Below are 17652 nucleotides of genomic sequence, written 5' to 3'. Positions count from 1 at the left end.
GCAGGGCAGAGGGGTTTCTTGGGGGGAGCCTGTGGTGGAGCCGGGATTCATCTGCAGACTTAGGAGCCCCCCTCGGGAAGGCCAGGCTGATGGGTGCATTCTGACCGTGACGCTGGAGGGGAGTGGGCTTGTCTGCGCACACCTTCCCGACTGGCTGTGCTTTTAAGCAAGTCACAGCACAGCCCTTGGGCCCGGTCGTGGCGTGGCATCGGCAGGAATGCGTGCTGTGCCGTGTGGCACAGGGCTCCTCCTCACATCGGGAGCCTGGGGACCAGGAGGCGAGGATACGGCTGCCGACCGCCTCATGGGACCGCTGGACTCGGGTGCGGAGCCCTGCCCGGCTGTGCCGCCTCACTCTGCTCCGCAAGCCGGCTTTCTCCCGTGGGACATGGCGCCGCACGCCCGCGAGTGAAGCAAGCCTAGTGGTCACCGAGGCCTCCCGTGCCAGGGCTGCAGGCTCGGTGAGCACAGAGACACAGGGTGAGGTGGGCCCTGTGCGGCTCCAGACTCAAGGGCCCAGCGAGTCCTTGGTCTCGAAGCATCTAGTTGTGTTTTTAGTGTGAAACACATGCAGAACAGCAGACTCAGATGGTGAGCTCACTAGCACTTTGAAGGGAATGAACTGTTCCAGAGCCTTCAAGAATTCCTCTTGTAGAATCTGTATTGCATTAAATTCATTTATTATCATAAAGTTCAACTTTGTGGTTTCCAATTAAATTGTACACAGTTGTTTGTCCTTGGGTCCCTCTACCATTTAAGTTATTGGGTGCAAAAGATGGACTCCTCCCTTCATTAGCTCATGTGAAGCAGGGGGAGGGGACAGAGGTGACGTGGGGGGCCGGGGGACTGCACAGCTGTGCCAGGTGTGGCTCTAGGCGTGTGGCCCTCATGCTGCGCGGTAGGGATGGCTCTGGAGGCTGACGGAGAAGGGTTACAGCATAAGCCATAAGCAGGGGACTCGCTTTGGTGAAAGCCCTTATGGCTGGAGGGTGGGCTGGCGGGGCCCTGTGGTTGGGGGCGTTTTAGGGTTTGTTCTAAGTGCAGTGAGAGCCCTTTGGGGGGTGATCTGTGGTGGGACAGGACCCAGCTTGCCAGGCTGCCCCGTGGGGGGTGGGGGTGAGGGTGTGGGGGGGGGGGGGGAGAGGGTCCCGGGGTGTGAGGACGAGTGACGAGGACGCAGCTGGGAGAAGCCCAGTGTGGCCAGAAGTCCAGTTGCCGTTGGGTCCTGGCATCCACGGCTGTCCGTGTTGGCTGTGTCCTTCACGAGGACACGTAAAGCCCCCTCACCCCGCCCCAGAGGGCCCTGGAGACCCAGCTTGGGGCCTGGCAGGGCCTCCATGCTACGCACAGGCTTGCGGCTCTGACCCGCTCCTCCGAGGCCTGCCGTGTGGACGCTGCCCGCTCAGCTGCCCAGCTAGGCTGCTCGGGTGACAGGGCTGGAGCCCACTTCCAAAGACCCACCTTACAAACTGGCTGCCCTGGAGTCTTCCTGCCCCTGCATTCTGCGAAGAGCGTCCCAACTGTCACTCGATGAGACCACAGCCCTGTGACATGCGGACCACCACCATCGCCCCGTTCACGGGCACCCACTCAACACCGGAGCCCGAAGGGGAAGGCGGGGAGCATTCGCCCCGCCCCCCATAGGCCGGTCCCTGGCCCCGCCCCCCATAGGCCGTCCGCCCAGCCCGCCACGCAGAGCCCCGCACCCTCCCCGCTCCCGCCCGGGAGCCCCGGGAGGTGGACCCTGACAGCCGCCTGGGGAGCGGGGGCGCCTGGGGAGCGGGGGCGGGGACCGCGCGTGTGCCCCGCCCCGCCCGCCCTCCGCGGTGGCCGTCGGGGGCGACACGTCCTAGGAGCGCCAGACGGAAGCACGCCGGGACTGACACGTGGCCCTGGGCGGCGCTGCCCGTGTGGGGTGTGGGTCGGAGAGGCGGGCGCCCTCCGCTGCCCGGAGAGACGGGTCGGAGAGGCGCTGCGCCCGCGGACGGCTGCCCCCGATGCAGCCGCTACCAGCAGCGGAGGAGGCCCGCAGGGACGCGGCCGAGGAAGCCCAGTGGTCCAGGTGGGGCGAGGGGTGCGGGGTGGGGGGAGGGAGGGTTGGCAGCTGGGGGAGGGGCCAGGCCACCTTCTCCACCTGTGGGCCGAGCACTTCCCACGTCCACAAACCAGTACCCAGCCTGGGACCCCTTCCTTGCCGCGAGCCCCAGGGCCAGCGGGACCCCTTGAGCTGTCCAGGCTCCTGGGGATTGTGCAGGCAGGAGCTATCCCAGGAGTCCTGCCTGGTGAAGAGGGAGCTCACAGGCACAGCTGCGAGTCCTAGACGTCACCCTGCCCGGTGGGACCCCGCCCATTCACAGCCGAGCCCCTATGGTGAGCACACACCTGGGAGCAGCTCAGCTGACATGGCAGGTGGCTGTCCTGCCCCCACCCGCCAGCTGTGTGGACAGGTCTCCACGCGGGATGGGGGGGAGTCTCGGGGGCCAGGGCCCGCATTCTGGGAAACATTCTGTTTCCACACCTACCGCCACGTGCAGAAGGCCCCAGGGCAGGGGCTCTGCTCACGACCATGACACACGCAGCAACCAGGAACTCAGAGTCCCCAGGCCACCGGTGCCACAGCCCTCCCTCTGGTTCTGTGGACTCCAGGCCCACGTCAGGCCCTGGGATTCCGAGGCCAGTTCTCGTCCGGCTCTGAGTGCCCAGGGAGCCTGGCCTCGGGACCCGCCGCTGCTGCCCAGCACAGGGTCACAGGAAGGGCCCCAAGAGGCAGTGTCTCCGAGGTTGGGGCAAGATGAAGGCAAAGCTAGTGGGGAAGATGGAGAGAAGCTGACACTCAGAAGCTGGAAGCTTCCCGCAGGACAGGGTGAGCAGGGTGGTGTGGGAAGGCTGCAGTGAGCGTGCACGCCCCAGAGCCCGGCCCCTGCACCAGCACCTGCTCCAGCTGGGGACTGGGACTGGCGTCCGCCCGGGTCCCGGGGCGCCCCAGGGGCTGCCGCACCTGCGTCTTCCCTCTCCACTGCCCTGGTTACCGAGGTGCTTGTCCAGGTACTGATTCAGGTGGCAGAGGGTTGTGGCCCAGGGCTATAGAATGTTCTGCAAACTTCCTTCTCCAGTTATGTTTCAGCGGCTCTCGCTGGCTCAGCCTTAACTACCTTCCTCTGTGCTCACCTTGGAAGGGTACTTGCAGCAGCTCCCCAGGCCATTGGCATGCAAAGCACCCTGAAGTTCTGGGGGGTCTGTGGGGTCCTGGGTGGCACTGGGTTCCAGGGACAAGTCCACCCGAGCGGGCACTTGTAATCAATCCATCATAGTAAGTGTGGCTGTTTCTTGCTGCCCACCCTGTGTGCCCTCTGCACTGACAGCCACGTGTCTGCCCTTGTGGGCCCTGGGAGGCAGGGGTGGGGGCAGCTAGTGGCCTTGGACCCTGGGCCTGCAGCACCAGTGCATTTCCCTTTCCTGAATCGAGTGGCCACGTGACCATATATTTGCTCAGCCGTAGATGCTTCTCATGCACAGGGGCCATTGACAGGAAGCAGAAGGTTCTGAAAGGGTCATAGGAAGCATTCTGATGAGCTGGAGGCACGGGCCTGAGGCTCAGGGCTGGTCACAGTGGGAAGGATGAAGCTTTCCTGTCCACTCCTGCCATAGCCTTCTGTGTTCCCAGACAGGCCATCCTCAAGATCAAGGAGTCCGTGTCTGGGCCGCCGAGTCCAGCCAGACTTCCTTGTTCTGTGTCCCCAGCCGCTGGAGAGGAAGTATCTCTGCCTGCCCAGCTGGCATTGCCTCCAGCTCAGGGACGGGGCCGCGGGGGCCTCTGGGGCTCAGGGAGGAAGCAGACGGCGCCTTGCCCCCACAAGCTCAGAGCAGGCTGCCGGTTGGATGCCCATGGGCCTTTCTTGGCTTCCCGGGCTCCTAAGGAGGCCCCGGGGCAGCACTGTATTCTAGGTGCCCGCCAGCCTCCCAGCATGAGTCAGCCTCAGCTGGCCTTCCCGTTTCCAACCGGACTTCTCAGCCAGCGGGCAAACACAGCCAGGCTCTCGGGGTCACCAGTGAGGTGGGCCTGCTGGACGCACAGTCCACTCGATGCAGGTGGCCCTCCACCGCTCTGACCACAGAAAGGAATAAAGCTGCATCGCAAGGGCGGCTTTGGACCGTGGCTGTCTGTGGGGCATTGAAAGTTTTGCTCCCATGCCCACGTTCTCCTGGTGCGCCCAGGCAGCACGCACACACGCTTGCAGGGGTGTGGGGACACCATGGCACCGTGGGCTCCCCCGGAATGGGGCACCCGGGGGCCGTGGCGATCGTGCCCCCAGGTGGTCTGCGGGCTGCCGCCGGCTGGTCCAGGCCAGCTGCCCTGACTCTGATGGGCAGTTTGGACTGTTTGCTCTGTGCCTCCCCAGTAAGGCCAGTGGGACTGTTTGCTCAGAAGGAGCAGTGTTCCCAAGATGTCCGCTGCCCCTGGGCTGGAAAGCTGGGGCGGGAGGGAGGACCGTGTGAGTGCTCACAGGGCACCTGCTGTCAAGCCCCAGGGGTGAGGTCGCGGAGACACTGGGGATGTCACCTTCAGGTTTGGAACCCCAGAGGGGAGGGGTGCCTGAGCCTGCAGTGGTCTGCCCGCCAGGGGCTCCGTGTCCTGGGTCGGGGGTCACTGGTCCGGTGCCACCTGCGGGCTCATCAGCCTCGCGGATGCCTGCCCCTGCCTCCGCCCCGTGGGTCTTCAGTTCTGGAAAGAAAACTAGCGTCTGGGGCCCCCCCAGGGCCCAGAGGGACAGTCGCTGAGCTGCCCAGGACCCCACCTCCCAAGCAGGGGAAACCATCCAGACCTCGCGTCTGGGCTGCTGCCCCCGTCGTCCCGACTCCTGAACCGCTCCAGTAACATTTTAGGAACCGAAGTGGGGGTGGGGGCGTGATGACAAGGGTCACGGGGCAGTTTCCGAGTGGAGCACCCCCGTCCCCCCCGGGCCTCTGCCAAAGCAGGTCTAGTGTCTGGCTTCTGGAATTACACAAGTGGAATATTTTTAGCACGGGACCTGATTTCCCACTGGCTCTGGTATACAGAAGCCGGTGGCCACAGAAGGGCGCCCTGGAGTCCCGTGCGCCCCACCCCTCCAGCATCCAGAGGCCCAGCTTGAAGTCCGTGGTCCAGAGCATCCTCTCTTCTGCACACCTGGGGAAACCAGCCCAGGGAAGGGACGGGGTTCCCTGTGTCGTGCCAGGGCCCAGACGGAGACTTCCCTACTGTCCCACACCACACGCCCCATGTGGAGCTGGATGGCACTTTGGAACTGGAATCCCCAAGCCCCAGAGGGAGCCCTGGCCTACAGACAGGGGTTTGTCAGGGCCAGAGGCTGGGCTGCTGGAAGTCGGACTCGTTCACCCCCAAACCCCCGAGTGATAGTGTCGAACCTCAAATCAGCCGTCTCTGCTGGTAGGACCGCAGGACCCCTCAGCCTCTCGGGGGCAGTGGCTCCTTGGCTGTGGGGGGCCCACCGTGGGGCCACTCAGCAGGCTGGGGACACGGGAGGGCTGCCTCCTCCCTGCCTGTGGAAAAGTCCCCTGTGGTTTGTGGATGGGGAGCGGACCCACGTGGGAACACGGGCCGGAGGAGGTGGACACGGTGGCCTCGCCTCTCTCCCTCCTGGTCACAATGGCTCCTTGTTGGGACATTGGAAACTTGCTAGTCACTCTGCTGTTTACTCACCCATGAAGGAGGCAATGTCATGGGCTCGAGCCCTTCTTCACTAAGGAAACGGAGGCTGAAGAGGCTGGGCCTCTCGTTCTGTGTCCACACACCCACCCGTAGCTGAGCACGTGGAGGGCAGGTACAGAGCCACGCTGCCCTGCGCAGCCCCCGGGACAGCTCCTGTGGCCGGCGGTGCCTCCTGCTGGGAGGACCACAGCCCTGGCTCCGCCCGGCGAGGTGGGCCCTGCTCCCGGTCGGGGCGTCTGCGGTAACTGGCCCATCTCCTCACAGCCGCCGACGGGGTGCCTGGTGTGTGTCCCGCTCGGGAGGGGGCCCCGCGCAGGCAGGGCCCCTGAGCTCCCTGCGGGCCTGCTGCGGGGCCCCCGCGGTCTCTGACCACCTGCCCCCCGCTCTCATACCCCGCTCCCTGCGCCGGACACCACAGGTCACCAGCGGCGCCCCTCCCCCCCGGCCTCCCGGCCTCACAGCCGGCGCCCACGGCCCCCTGTCTCTCATTGTTTACAAGTAAGCTTTGTCTCTGGGGACAGTTCCTGGCTCACAGCCGCGTGAAGGGAGTCTGGGGTCCCCTCGCCCCCCACATCTGTCCGCGTCCCGCCCTTGTCCCACCTGCGAATCCACGTCCACACAGAACTACGAACAGAAGCCGAGCTTGTTCAGATTTCTGCCGTTTGTTTGGACCCCGGGGCCCCACCCTGGGCCCACAGCGGGGGCGCCCTCCCCTGGCGGTGGCAGTTTCTCACTTCCCTTGGCCTCGGGCCGTTGGGAAGCACAGCCAGGGGTCTCCAGGACCGTCCCCTCCAGACACCTGTCTGGCGACTTCCTCAGCAGCCAGGGCTGCCTCACCTCTGCCTGGGTTTCTGGAAGGGCCCACCACCCCCGCGGCACTGTGTCCCCTTGCTGGCCGCCCCCTTCTGCTGGGCGGACGCCGCTTTCCTGGGGGGCTTCGGGGGCCCGCTGTCCTGCTCCTGCCCTGTGGCGCCCCACCCCCACCGTGAGAGCCCCCCCGTTCGGCCTCAGCCAGGGCCCCCCGGGCGGGTCCTAAGCCGTCTGCTCCCTCCCAGCTGCCTTCCTGGGCCCCCTGGCCTTGGGGGCAGTGGGGGGCACGGATCCGGGCTGCCGGGCCTGGCCAAGCGCCCCCCAGCTGTGCGTTGTCTCGCCTGCCCTGCTGCCCCGCCCCCGCCGCGGTGAGCGGCTCGTCCCTAGTACCTGCCTGTGCCCCGCGCCAACAGACAGGGCCTTTAGGTGCTCGAGAGGCGGCCACACTGCCCCTCCTGGACCTGACTCAGCCCCTCCTGTCCCGCAGGCCCGAGTGCCAGGCATGGACGGGGACGCTGCTGCTGGGCACGTGCCTGCTGTACTGCGCCCGCGTCAGCGCGCCCGTGTGTGCCGTGTCCATGAGCCAGGACTTTGGCTGGAACAAGAAGGAAGCTGGCGTCGTGCTCAGCAGCTTCTTCTGGGGCTACTGCCTGACTCAGGTGGTGGGCGGACACCTGGGGGACCGGTAACCACCCCATCCCCGTGCGAGGCTGGGCTGCCCGGGGTGGGGGGGGCTCCTGAAGAATGAATGTGGGTTCAGGCCTGGCACGGAGTAAGGCGTCAGCTGGGGGAACCGAGGTGCATGGCAGAGGTGGTGGTGGGGCAGGCGCACGGCTCCCCTTGGGGTGCTTACCTGGGGGGCAGCTTGCTGGGGACAGAGAGACAGGACGGGCCTGCGCCCTCACCCTCCGCCCCTTCTGCAGAGGAGGGCGAGGCAGCAGCGCCCAGCCTGGCAGCCGCTCAGAGCCGGGCGTGGAGCAGGCACCAGCCTGGGTCCTGCAGCGGGACCCCGTCTCCCTGCCCGCCACGCGTCACTGTCCTCTTGACCTCCCGCAGGATCGGGGGTGACAAGGTCATCCTGCTGTCCGCCTCCGCCTGGGGCTGCATCACCGCCGCAACCCCGCTGCTCGCCCGCCTCGGCAGCGCCCACCTGCTCTTCATGACCTTCTCGCGCATCCTCACGGGCTTGCTCCAAGGTACGGCCGTCTCGTGGCTCCCCTCCGCGGCCCCAGCCTCGCTAGAGCAAAGCGAGTGCCCATGTGCGATATGCGCGTGCATGCATGTGCGTGTGGACATGTGGACATGTGGATGTGTCCCTGCGAGTGGGCACATGTGTGTGCACACACGTATACTCAAGCGTGCTCCCGCATGCGGTGTGCCTTAAATCAGAGGAGGTCCCTGGGGCCTCCCGCATGGTGGGCAGGGAGCCGCAAGGACCGGCCCCCCGCAGCCCCCAGCTCTTGGCTGCGCTTCCTTGCGGGGGCCGGTTGGTTATACCACACAACACCTTGCGCTGAAGCACTGTCTATGTTCTAGAAACACTTCAAAGTCTGGCATGTTCTGATGTCAGATGCCCTCCTCTGCCAAAAAGTCTACTCCAGGGACGTGGGTGGCGGCCTGCTTGCCACACGGTGATGGCTAGTGCCCCTGGGTGCAGGCGCAGTGGGGACGTGCTGAGCTCCTGCGTGCTGCTGCGCAGAGGCTGCCCCTGGCCGCAGCCTCCAGGACCCACGTCTGGACGTGGCCTCTCGCTACTTCCTGGCCAGCCCCACCGGTCTGCCCTGCACCCCCCCGCCGGGCAGTCTGGCTCCTGAGCTCCCATGAATTCACCCCAGTGCTGCACATGTGGCCTGTGGCTGGTCCCGTGGCTGGGGCCAGGTGGCCCTCAGTCAGGCCGTTTCCCCATCTGGCGGGGAGCTGGGAGGCTAGTCTGTGGCCCGTTATGAGGGCTCGAGGGGCAGCCATCAGCCTGGGTGACTGGGGTAGGTGTGGGCTGGGGGCCAGGCCCCAATGGGAAGGCCGAGCCCTGTCTCACCCTCTCTTAACTTTTCCTTGACTCTGAGAGAAGAGCACAGCACAACAGGCGAGAGCCGCCATCCCTTTTTGAAAAATTAGGTTTTGCAATAATTGTAGATTCACAGGAAGTTGCAAGGAAACAGAGAGAGGTCCCAAGGTCCCTCCCACCTTCCTGCGGTGACACCCCATGTGGCTGCAGGACAGTGACACACCAGGCACTGTGGCGCCATGGGCCTGCTTGGGTCTCGCTGGCGGTACGTGCACCATGTGTGCGAACGTGTGCGCAAGCGTGCCAGCAAGTGTGCATGTGCGAGCATTGTGAGCATGTGTAAGCATGTGTGTGTGCGAGCGTGCATGTGCGCCAGTGTGTGGGTGTGCATGTGCGAGCATGTGAGCGTGCGTGTACGTGTGTGTGCAAGCATTGTGAGCATGCATGCACAAGTGTGTGCATATCCGTGTGTAGGTGTGTGTGCGAGCCTTGTGAGCGTGGGTGAGCATGTGTGTGCACACCAGGACTCGAGCTGCTGTGGCAGGAGTCCCAGCTCAGACCCGGTTGTCCCCACAGCCGCCCTATGGCACGACCCTGAGCACACCTGTCCCCCAGCCGAGAGTCTTCAGCTGACAGGTGCTCAGAGCCCAGGCCTGCTGGCGCCCGGAGCCTCCCAGAGCTGCTCCCAGTCTGGCCCCCACCCTGGCCCCAGCTCTCTGCTTGTTTAGGGGTCTACTTCCCGGCGCTGACCAGCCTGCTGTCCCAGAAGGTGCGAGAGAGCGAACGAGCCTTCACCTACAGTGCTGTGGGGGCCGGCTCCCAATGTGGGTAAGTCCAGGCCCTGGGCGCCCAGGGCACAGAGGGTGTGGGCCCGGATGGGGACAGGCCACGTGGGCACGCTGGCAGCTCCGGGTGACGAGCGCCGGTGCTTCTGTGCTGCGGGGGGCCCCTGTGCATGTTCGTCCCCAGGGCAGGCGGTGCGGCTGAGGCTCTGGCTCCTGGGACACGGAGTTCCCTCTCATCAGTGCTGGGGGAGACTGAGGGGTGCCGTCCCGATGGGGGAGGCGACCTGTGCTGCCCTGGGTGGGGGTGACACGGTCCAGACATGAAAGCTGTGTCCCCGCGCTCCGGCGTGGAGGCCGCGCTCTGGGGAAGGGACGCGCTGCTGTCCTGAGGGGCTCCGCCACCTGGGGCTCAGGTCCCTCACTTCCCTGTTGCCAGAAGCAGGTAAGAGATGAGGGGCAGGAGCAGCCCGGGTAGCAGCTCGAGTGCCCGGGGGAACAGGCCTTCTGGATCCGCCGTGTGGGACGGACCCCCGCACAGGGAAGGGTGTGCAATTTTTCTGAAATCCTGCTCCACCTGGGCGTCCGGGGCCTGTGTCTCCGGCTGAGAGGCACGGGAGCCAGTCTGCCCACTGCACAGGTGGGGAAATGGAGGCTCCATGGGGAAGGCACCAGCCCCCAGGCCTGCTGGCCCACTGTTTTCTCCTTTAACGTCTCCGTCACCGGCTGAGGCTCGGCAGGGGCCAGGCCAGGCCTGCAGGGAGGATCCCCAGGACGTCGGGCTCTGTGCTTGCTTCTCCAGCTTTTGCATTTAGACATCTTGGAGGCCAACTTGCAGGCCTGGGAGCAAGAAATTAAAGCAGCAGAGGGCCCCCATGCCCTGTCACGGCTGCACGGCTGTGCCCAGGCATCCGGAAGTCCCCCTGAATGCTCCGAACGCTTCACAAAATATGCTCCGACCAAGGCAGCTGCTTTCCTGGCAATGAGCTCCGTCTGGGTCATGCTCAGAGGTGCCGCCTTGCCCGAGTGAAGCCCAGGGTCACGGCTGCGCTGCTGTCTGTCTTCCAGGACGCTGGTGACGGGGGCCGTGGGCTCCCTGCTCCTGGACTGGTACGGCTGGCCAAGCGTCTTCTACTTCTCTGGCGGGCTCACCCTGCTGTGGGTGTGTTACGTGTACAGGTACCTGCTGAGTGAAAAAGGTAACCGCGGCCGGGTGGGCGATTGCCGGCAAATGCGGCCGCCCAGGGAGGGGCGAGGGCCTGGCGCCCGGCCCTGCTAGCGGCTACTAAACATCCACCCAACTAACCCTCGGAGCAGCGCCCGCTCAGCGGGGCCCTGAGCTGTGGCTCAGCCCCATCTGGAAAAGCATCCTCTAGACTACAGCCTGAGGAAAATGCCAGTTCTCGGGCCGGCTATGCCCGGTTCAGACCTGAGAGCTGTGCCCAAGGAAGAAGCGAGTATGCAGGGACAGGTGCCCGTCGGGCACGGTCTAAAGATGGCAGGAAGCGGGGCTTGGGGGACCCGAGGGCGGGAGAAGGACTGAGGAAGTCTGTTCAAATCCCTCCAACGCTGGCAGCCCGGGTGCGGGCAGGGACGGTGCGGCGGTGCCGGGGCAGCCGGGCGGGCCGCAGGGCTGTGGGGGCACTGGCCCCGGGAGCTGCCCCCCAGGAGCCGGTCTGCGGTGAGTAGACGCTGTCCCCCGACTCTGAGTAGCTTTCATGTGGGAACTGCCCGCCCCCTCAGATCTCCTCCCGGCCGTGGGTGTCCTGGCGCGAGGCCTGCGGGTGCCCAGGCGCACCAGAGTTCCCTGGAGACAGCTCTTCCGGAAGCCCTCTGTCTGGTGAGCAGCCACCTTGGGGCCGCAGCTGGGGTGGGGCGGCACGGGGTCGAGCCCGGAGGATCTGGGGAGCTCCCTGAGCCTACACGGGTGTGGGTCCACCCCTGGCTTCTGGGCTCCATGCCCTCAGGCCCTGGGGCGCGGGGCTGGGGCGCGTGGACCCAGAGCCCGGTCCCCCTCCGCCCCCGCAGGGCCGCAGTCTCCTCCCAGCTGTCATCTGCCTGCGCCTTCTTCATCCTCCTCTCCTGGCTGCCCACCTTCTTTAAGGAGACGTTCCCCAGCTCCAAGGTGGGTGGGCTGCCCTGGCGCTTGTGGGGTATGGGAGACACGGTGTTGCTTCTGGCCCCCCTCGGGCTGTCGGCCTTGTGATGACCTCACCCCCGCTCAGGGTAGACTCCTCTGGTCTGGTGCACGCCCGCTCCCAGGATGGACCAGTGCGGCTGCCCCTGCAGAGCCCTGCCCTAGGGCGCAGTGGACCGTCTGTGCATGGTCATTACCAGAGCGAGCCAAGTGGGGGTGTGACCTGCCAGTCAGCCTCGCTCACTCCACCCCGCCGTCCAGCCACCCTCCCCGTCTGGTGACCAGGACCCCACGCACCTCCGCATGGTGGGCCTGTGTCCCGCCTGCTGGGCCCTGTCACGGTGCGGGGGCCATGAGGGAGACTCAGCCTGCAGGGAGGTGGCACTAGCGGCCCTGGAGCTCGGCCAGGTGGGGGGAGGTCAGGGTCAGGGAGGCCCTGGAGCCTGGGAGCCCAGCCTGTGGGTGGGGAGAGACTTACTGGGCATCAGGGGACATGGGTGACCACCGGCCTGTGCAACCTCTCCCGGGTGGCCAGGTGTCTCCCCTCTGAGGCCTCCCTCTTCCCTGCAGGGCTGGGTCTTCAACGTGGTGCCCTGGCTGGTGGCCATCCCTGCCAGCCTGTTCAGCGGGTTCCTCTCTGACCATCTCATCAATCAGGGTGAGCCCTGGGGGAGGGGCCGCCAGGAGCCAACCCAGCCTTGCCGCACTGTGGGGGACGGTCCCCCCTACAGGGGGTGCTACGGTGATTGGAGGGGGCCTCATGCCCCCGGACCTCGCTTCGAGAGTGAGGCCCCGACCACCACAGCCTCAGTTTCCCCCAGGGGGTGGGGCACAGGGAGAGGACCCGAGTCCTGTGGGGACCATGGAGCTCCTCCTTGGTCTTCAGAGGGGTCAGCGGTTGTAGGTCAGGGGGGGCTGTGTGTGCGAGCCCAGGACCCCAGCAAACACGCCTGAGGACGAGGATCTCACAGACACGCACACTGCACATGCACGCACACGCATTCTTAGATGTTAGTCCTTCCCTAGTTACGGATGCTGCACACTCATCGTGGGAAAAGTAGAGACTTTGGAGAAACATGGAGAAACATGGAGAAACACGTGTGTAACCATCCCAGTGGCCTTCCTTCTGTGTGTGTGCTTGAGGAGAATCCTCTAGATGCACACCCAGGGCAGGGCAAACATGCTCACACACACACATGCTCACATGCACTTGCACCTGTGTGCACGCACACCCAGCACGCAGGACACCCAGACAGGGCACATGCACTCACACACACTTGCACATGCACCCTCCCACTTGCACACGTGTGCATGCACACCCAGCACACAGGATGCCCAGTGCAGACATGTGGGCTCACACGCATTTGCACACGTCTCACGCACGACCCGGGACACCCCCTCCTTGAGCCCAGGGCCTGTCCCTCCCCTCCCCGCTCCCTCTCTGCAACCGTGAGGGCTGGGACCCCACACGGGTGCTGCCGGAGCTCAGCGCAAACGGGCCAACGGGAACCTCTCCCCTCTGCTCAGGTTACAGAACCATCACTGTGCGGAAGTTCATGCAGGTAGGGAGGGGGAATGCTCTCTGGACACCCCTGTTTTTTTCCTGGGACTTGAGTGTTGTGAGCCCCAGTCTCCTGACCCAGAAAACATTCGGAGGTGCCCTGGGTCCGTGCTGGGGGCCGGTTTGGCTGACCTGAGGGCCTCCTCGCCGCTGTGCCCGTCAGGCCCCGGCACACATCTCTGGGCCTGGGCCGCTCCCATTCCCCTTGGGTCCAAGAGGCGGGGCTCTCATGCCCTCCTGGGCAGGCCGGGAGGGGCTTTCCCCACTGACTTTGCTCAGTGCGCGCCAGGTGGCCCGGGAGTGGCCCCGTCGACCAGCTCCAGCCCTCTCTCCCGCAGGTCATGGGCCTTGGCCTGTCCAGTGTGTTTGCCCTGTGTTTGGGTCACACCTCGAGCTTCTGTAAATCTGTGGTGTTCGCATCAGCCTCCATTGGCCTGCAGACCTTCAACCACAGGTGAGGGCCGGGCGCCCCACCCACCAGCGGCCACCCTGGCATGATGGGTGCGCCCTGGCGTGGCTGAGTGCCCTGCTGTGGTGGGCAGGGCTTGGCTGGGCGGGTTCCGAGGGCCCACATGGCAGTTTCTAGCCCTCGGGTGCTCAGAGGACCAGCCCCCGACTCCATGGGGTGGAGGCCGCCCTGCGGTCCCCTTCCCACCTCCCCTTCTCTCTCCCACAGCGGCATTTCCGTCAACATCCAGGACCTGGCGCCGTCCTGTGCCGGCTTCCTGTTCGGTGAGCGCTGCTCGCCCTGGTTGAGCAGGAAGGGGCTGCCCCCAGCCAGGCGTTGCTTGCCCCAGCCTCTCCCCGCTCCGGGCCCCCAGGGGCTCCCCCGGCCGAGGGCCTCCCGTGACCCATCCTCCTTCTTGCTCTGTCTCACTCACAGGTGTGGCCAACACAGCGGGGGCCTTGGCAGGTGAGAGGCGGCTGGCGTGTCTCCTGGCTGCCCGGCCCCTGAGCCTTCCCTCTTCTCCAGCCCCGTAGCCCTGCGGGGGGGTGGGGGGCACGGCGCCACCCAGGGTCCCACAGTGTCAGAGCAGCGGTGGCGGGGAGAGGCGGGCCCCGGCGCTGGCCTGGGGGGGAGACAGCCGCTTCCCACAGTGCTCACTCTTCTGCTGGCGGGCGCCCCAGCCCCCACGTGACCCGCAGACGTGAGTCGAATCCTCAGGGTCCGGGTTTCCAGGGGTTGAGCGGCTGGATGATGACGCCGGGGCTCGCTCCCCACGGAGGACCTGTGAGTGGCCATTTCCTGGCCGGCCCGTGAGGTCTCTGGCCCTCTGAGGCCCTCTGAGGCCAGCCCTCCCTGGGCCCGGCGGCTTGGACACCTGAGTTCGGCTTCTGTCCCTCAGGCCCCCTGGGCCCCCCCAGCACCGCCCCCTCCTGGCAGCCCAGCCCCAGTCCCTGCCCCGGGCCCCCCAGGACCGCCCTGCCCGCCCCTGTCTGTGCAGGTGTTGTTGGCGTGTGCCTGGGAGGCTACCTCATCGAGACCACGGGCTCCTGGACGTCCATGTTCAACCTGGTGGCTGCCATCAGCGGCCTGGGGCTGTGCACGTTTCTGCTGTTTGGAGAGGCCCAGCGGGTGGACCTGAGCCCCACCCACGAGGACCTCTAGCTGTGCGGCTTGGCGGCTCCCCGAGGACCCAGTGCCGCCCGCCTCGGGGCGACAGGCTCTGTTGAAGGGCCTCCCGCTCCTGGGTGTGTGAGCAGAGGGGGCCGCGCCCCAGCAGAGCCTGGGCAAGCCTGGGCGGGCCTCAGGTTCTCCACCTGCCAGAGAGGTGATCGTGCCCTCCCCTCAGGGTGCGTGGGCTGGCAGGGGTGAGTGCGGTCGGTATTTTTAGTCGCTGCTGCGTTATTACAGTCTGCTCCCCGTAGGTCCTCGTGCCCACATGGTCACTGAGAGGGAGTGCTGCCTGTCATCGCAGGGGTGCGGGCACCACGCAATTGGACTGTTCCCCTCAGACCTGCTCTGCTTTGCTTCTTGGCCCTTGGAGCCAGGTCATTCTTCCTGGGGGGGGGTGCTGTCCTGTGCACTGTGGGGTGTTTAGCAGCTGGCCCCCACCTACTAGGTGACCCCCCAGTCGTGACAACCAGGCTTCACCCTGTGTCCTCAGGGACCGTGTCCTGGGCCATAATGGCGGCTCTGATGGAGTCTGTTGGGGTTTTGGACTAGATGCCCTTGCCCATCTTTGGGGCCCCCCCGGCACCCCCTGTGGGTCCCTCTCTGCCACGGAGGGTTCTGGGGACCAGGGAGCCCTCCCACCTTGTCCTTCTCTCTCTCATAATGAGGAACTGGTCGTCTCATGAGTTTGTAGTAGATTTTGCAAGATGTATATGTAGAAAAACTAAGAATGTGGAGAGATCACACCAGACTTATTTAAATGATGGCTATTAAACTGGGAAAGGAAGACTGATTATATTAACCTCCTTTATTTATTTATTCTAAAGTTTTTTATTCATTTTGAGAGAGAGTTTCCCAGTGAGCAGGGGAGGGGCGGAGAGGTGGGGGAGAGAGAATCACAAGCACGGTCTGTGCCGTCAACACAGAGCCTGATGTGAGGCTTGATCCCACGAACTGTGAGATCATGACCTGAACCTAAATCAAGAGTTGGACACTCAACCGACTGAGCCCCCCAGGCCCCCAATCTTCCTTTTTAAAGAAGAATAAACAGGTGTTAAAGCCTTGTTGAGCTCACCCCCGAGGAAGCCAGCAGAGTGTTACAGATGACGGTCAGGGGCGGCCCGCGAGCAGACACGTTTGCAGGAGCGAAGGTGGAGGCGGATGTGCAGGGACCGCGATGGAGGAGGTGGAAATGCGCTGGGCATGTTAACTTACCACAAAGGCCTTCACGTTTGCCCTGCTGGAGGCTTTCCCCGAGCGAGCCCCGGTGCAGGAGGCGCCCCCCGCGGCGGGCGCCCCCAGCACCGAACACGGTGAAGTTCCCGGGACGTCGAAGCCGAGGTCTGCCCTCGCGACCGCCGCCAGCGTGCAGCACAGGATGTTCGCGCGTTCACACTGCCGCGCGGCGGCCCCCGCCCACCATTTCCAGACTCTTTCACCTTCCCAGACGGGAAGTCTGTCTTCATTAAACAACACCCCACGCCCAGCCCCCGCGTCCACCATCCACGCCCTGTCCCTATGGGTGTGACGGCCCAGGTCCCTCACATAAGTGGAGTCAGGCAGTATTTGTCCTTCAGGGACTGGCTTATGTCGCTCAGCGTAGTGTCCTCACCCACGTTGTAGCCAGTGTCAGCGTGTCCTTCCTTTTTACGGTTGGGTAACAGCCCAGGGTGTGCAGGGACCACGGGTGCTCATCCACTCGTCGGGGTGGGGGGGGAGGCTCCTGCTTGTTTCTGCCTTTGGCTGTTGGGATAATGCCTTTGACACCTGTGTTTGTAACCCACAGCAAGCGGGGAGCTCTCCGGGAGTGTAAGCAGGGAGGTGGCCCTTGAGGGTCTGGGACCCTGAGTCCCTGAAGGAACACGGGATACAGGAGGCGATGGTGGGATTGCTCAGAAGGAAAGCCAATTTACACATGTGTGAACTGGGGCCCCTGGCCCCCCGGACACCATATCGAGTCCCACTCGGTCCCTCCGCCGAGTCGGAGAAGAGAGGCTGGCGACTGGGGGACAGAGCCGTGTGCCCAGCAGACAGGCCCGCCCCCATCCCCACCCCCCCGCCCCTGCGCGGCCGTTCCTGGTCTGGGATGCCATCCCAGGTGCGGGGGCGGGAGCCCTTCCCAAGGCCAGGGTTGAGCTCGGTCAGGGCTGCAGGGTCTGGGGGAAACGGCTGCTGGCAGGGAGGGTGCTGCTGGCAGAGGGCGTGCAGCCGGGTGGGAGCCCAGCCCTGTGTTATCTGCCGCTCGCAGGCTGGAATGTGACCCTACACTGTCGACACCAGGGCAGGCCCAGTGCTGACGGGCACCCAGGTCCGGCAGCCACAAGGGCGGAAGCAGCTGAGGCAGGAGCGCTGGGTTCAGCCGGCCTCCTGCACCACACACACAACCGCGCTTGGCGCTCCCTCGCTGGGGGTACCGTGTGCACCCCTGCGGCCCTGCCTGGAGGCACCTCCAAGGCCCAGGCTGCTGTCACCCACAGCTGGCCAACAGAGGGCGCCATCTGACAGGGCTGCGTCCGCCCATCCAGCCGCCTTTTGCAGCCGCAGGAGGGGCCGCGGGCGGGCGGGCTGCTCAGCACCCTGTCCTGGGCGCCCTCCTCTCGGCTCCGTTGGAGAAAACGAGTTGGAAGGATGTTCCAGGTGCAGGGGAGCCTGCGGCGAGGGCGGGCGAGGGCCGGGAGGAGGCTGGACAGGCAGCAGGACCCAGACCGTGGGAGGGCCTGGGGCGTGCTGCCGGTGACATGACACTGGGGTTTAACCAGCAACAGGGTGGGGGTGGTCCCCTCCGCCCCTTTGGGGGGCAGGGTCCTCACATCCACCCCTTTTGGGGAGCAGGGTCCTCCCCTCCATTCCTTCCCTGGAGGGGAGGCGGGGGCCTTGGGGCGGGGCTGTCCTCCACCTGAGCAAGCAGGCAGCAGGGGCTGTGGGGGCTCAGACCCTGGATGTCCCTTCAGGGGGGACGCAGGCTTCCCTGAGGTCCTGTCCGCAGACCCCCCTCCAGCCCTACGCAGGCTCCCGGGTACCCTCCCTTCAGC

The 17652-nt window shown here is 65.4% G+C and overlaps 1 protein-coding gene across 1 annotated transcript; it reads left to right on the top strand.

The window, feature by feature from the left end:
- The first annotated feature begins 1863 nt into the window (after nt 1-1863).
- Nucleotides 1864-15412, top strand: SLC17A9 (solute carrier family 17 member 9). Its single transcript, XM_039237077.1, has 13 exons — nt 1864-2062; nt 7008-7205; nt 7577-7716; nt 9254-9353; nt 10376-10506; nt 11051-11147; nt 11336-11432; nt 12015-12102; nt 12972-13006; nt 13344-13459; nt 13682-13737; nt 13889-13918; nt 14451-15412. Exons 1-13 carry the CDS (start codon nt 1998-2000, stop codon nt 14612-14614), a joined length of 1317 nt encoding a protein of 438 aa, XP_039093008.1. The 5' UTR covers nt 1864-1997; the 3' UTR covers nt 14615-15412.
- The last annotated feature ends 2240 nt before the right edge of the window (nt 15413-17652 follow it).

This window comes from Hyaena hyaena, unplaced genomic scaffold, assembly GCF_003009895.1.
Source record: "Hyaena hyaena isolate Hyena2069 unplaced genomic scaffold, ASM300989v1 scaffold_118, whole genome shotgun sequence".
Taxonomy (NCBI): Eukaryota; Metazoa; Chordata; class Mammalia; order Carnivora; family Hyaenidae; genus Hyaena; species Hyaena hyaena.
Note: the sequence above shows the minus strand (reverse complement) of the source record. Positions and strands in the feature narration are given on the sequence as shown.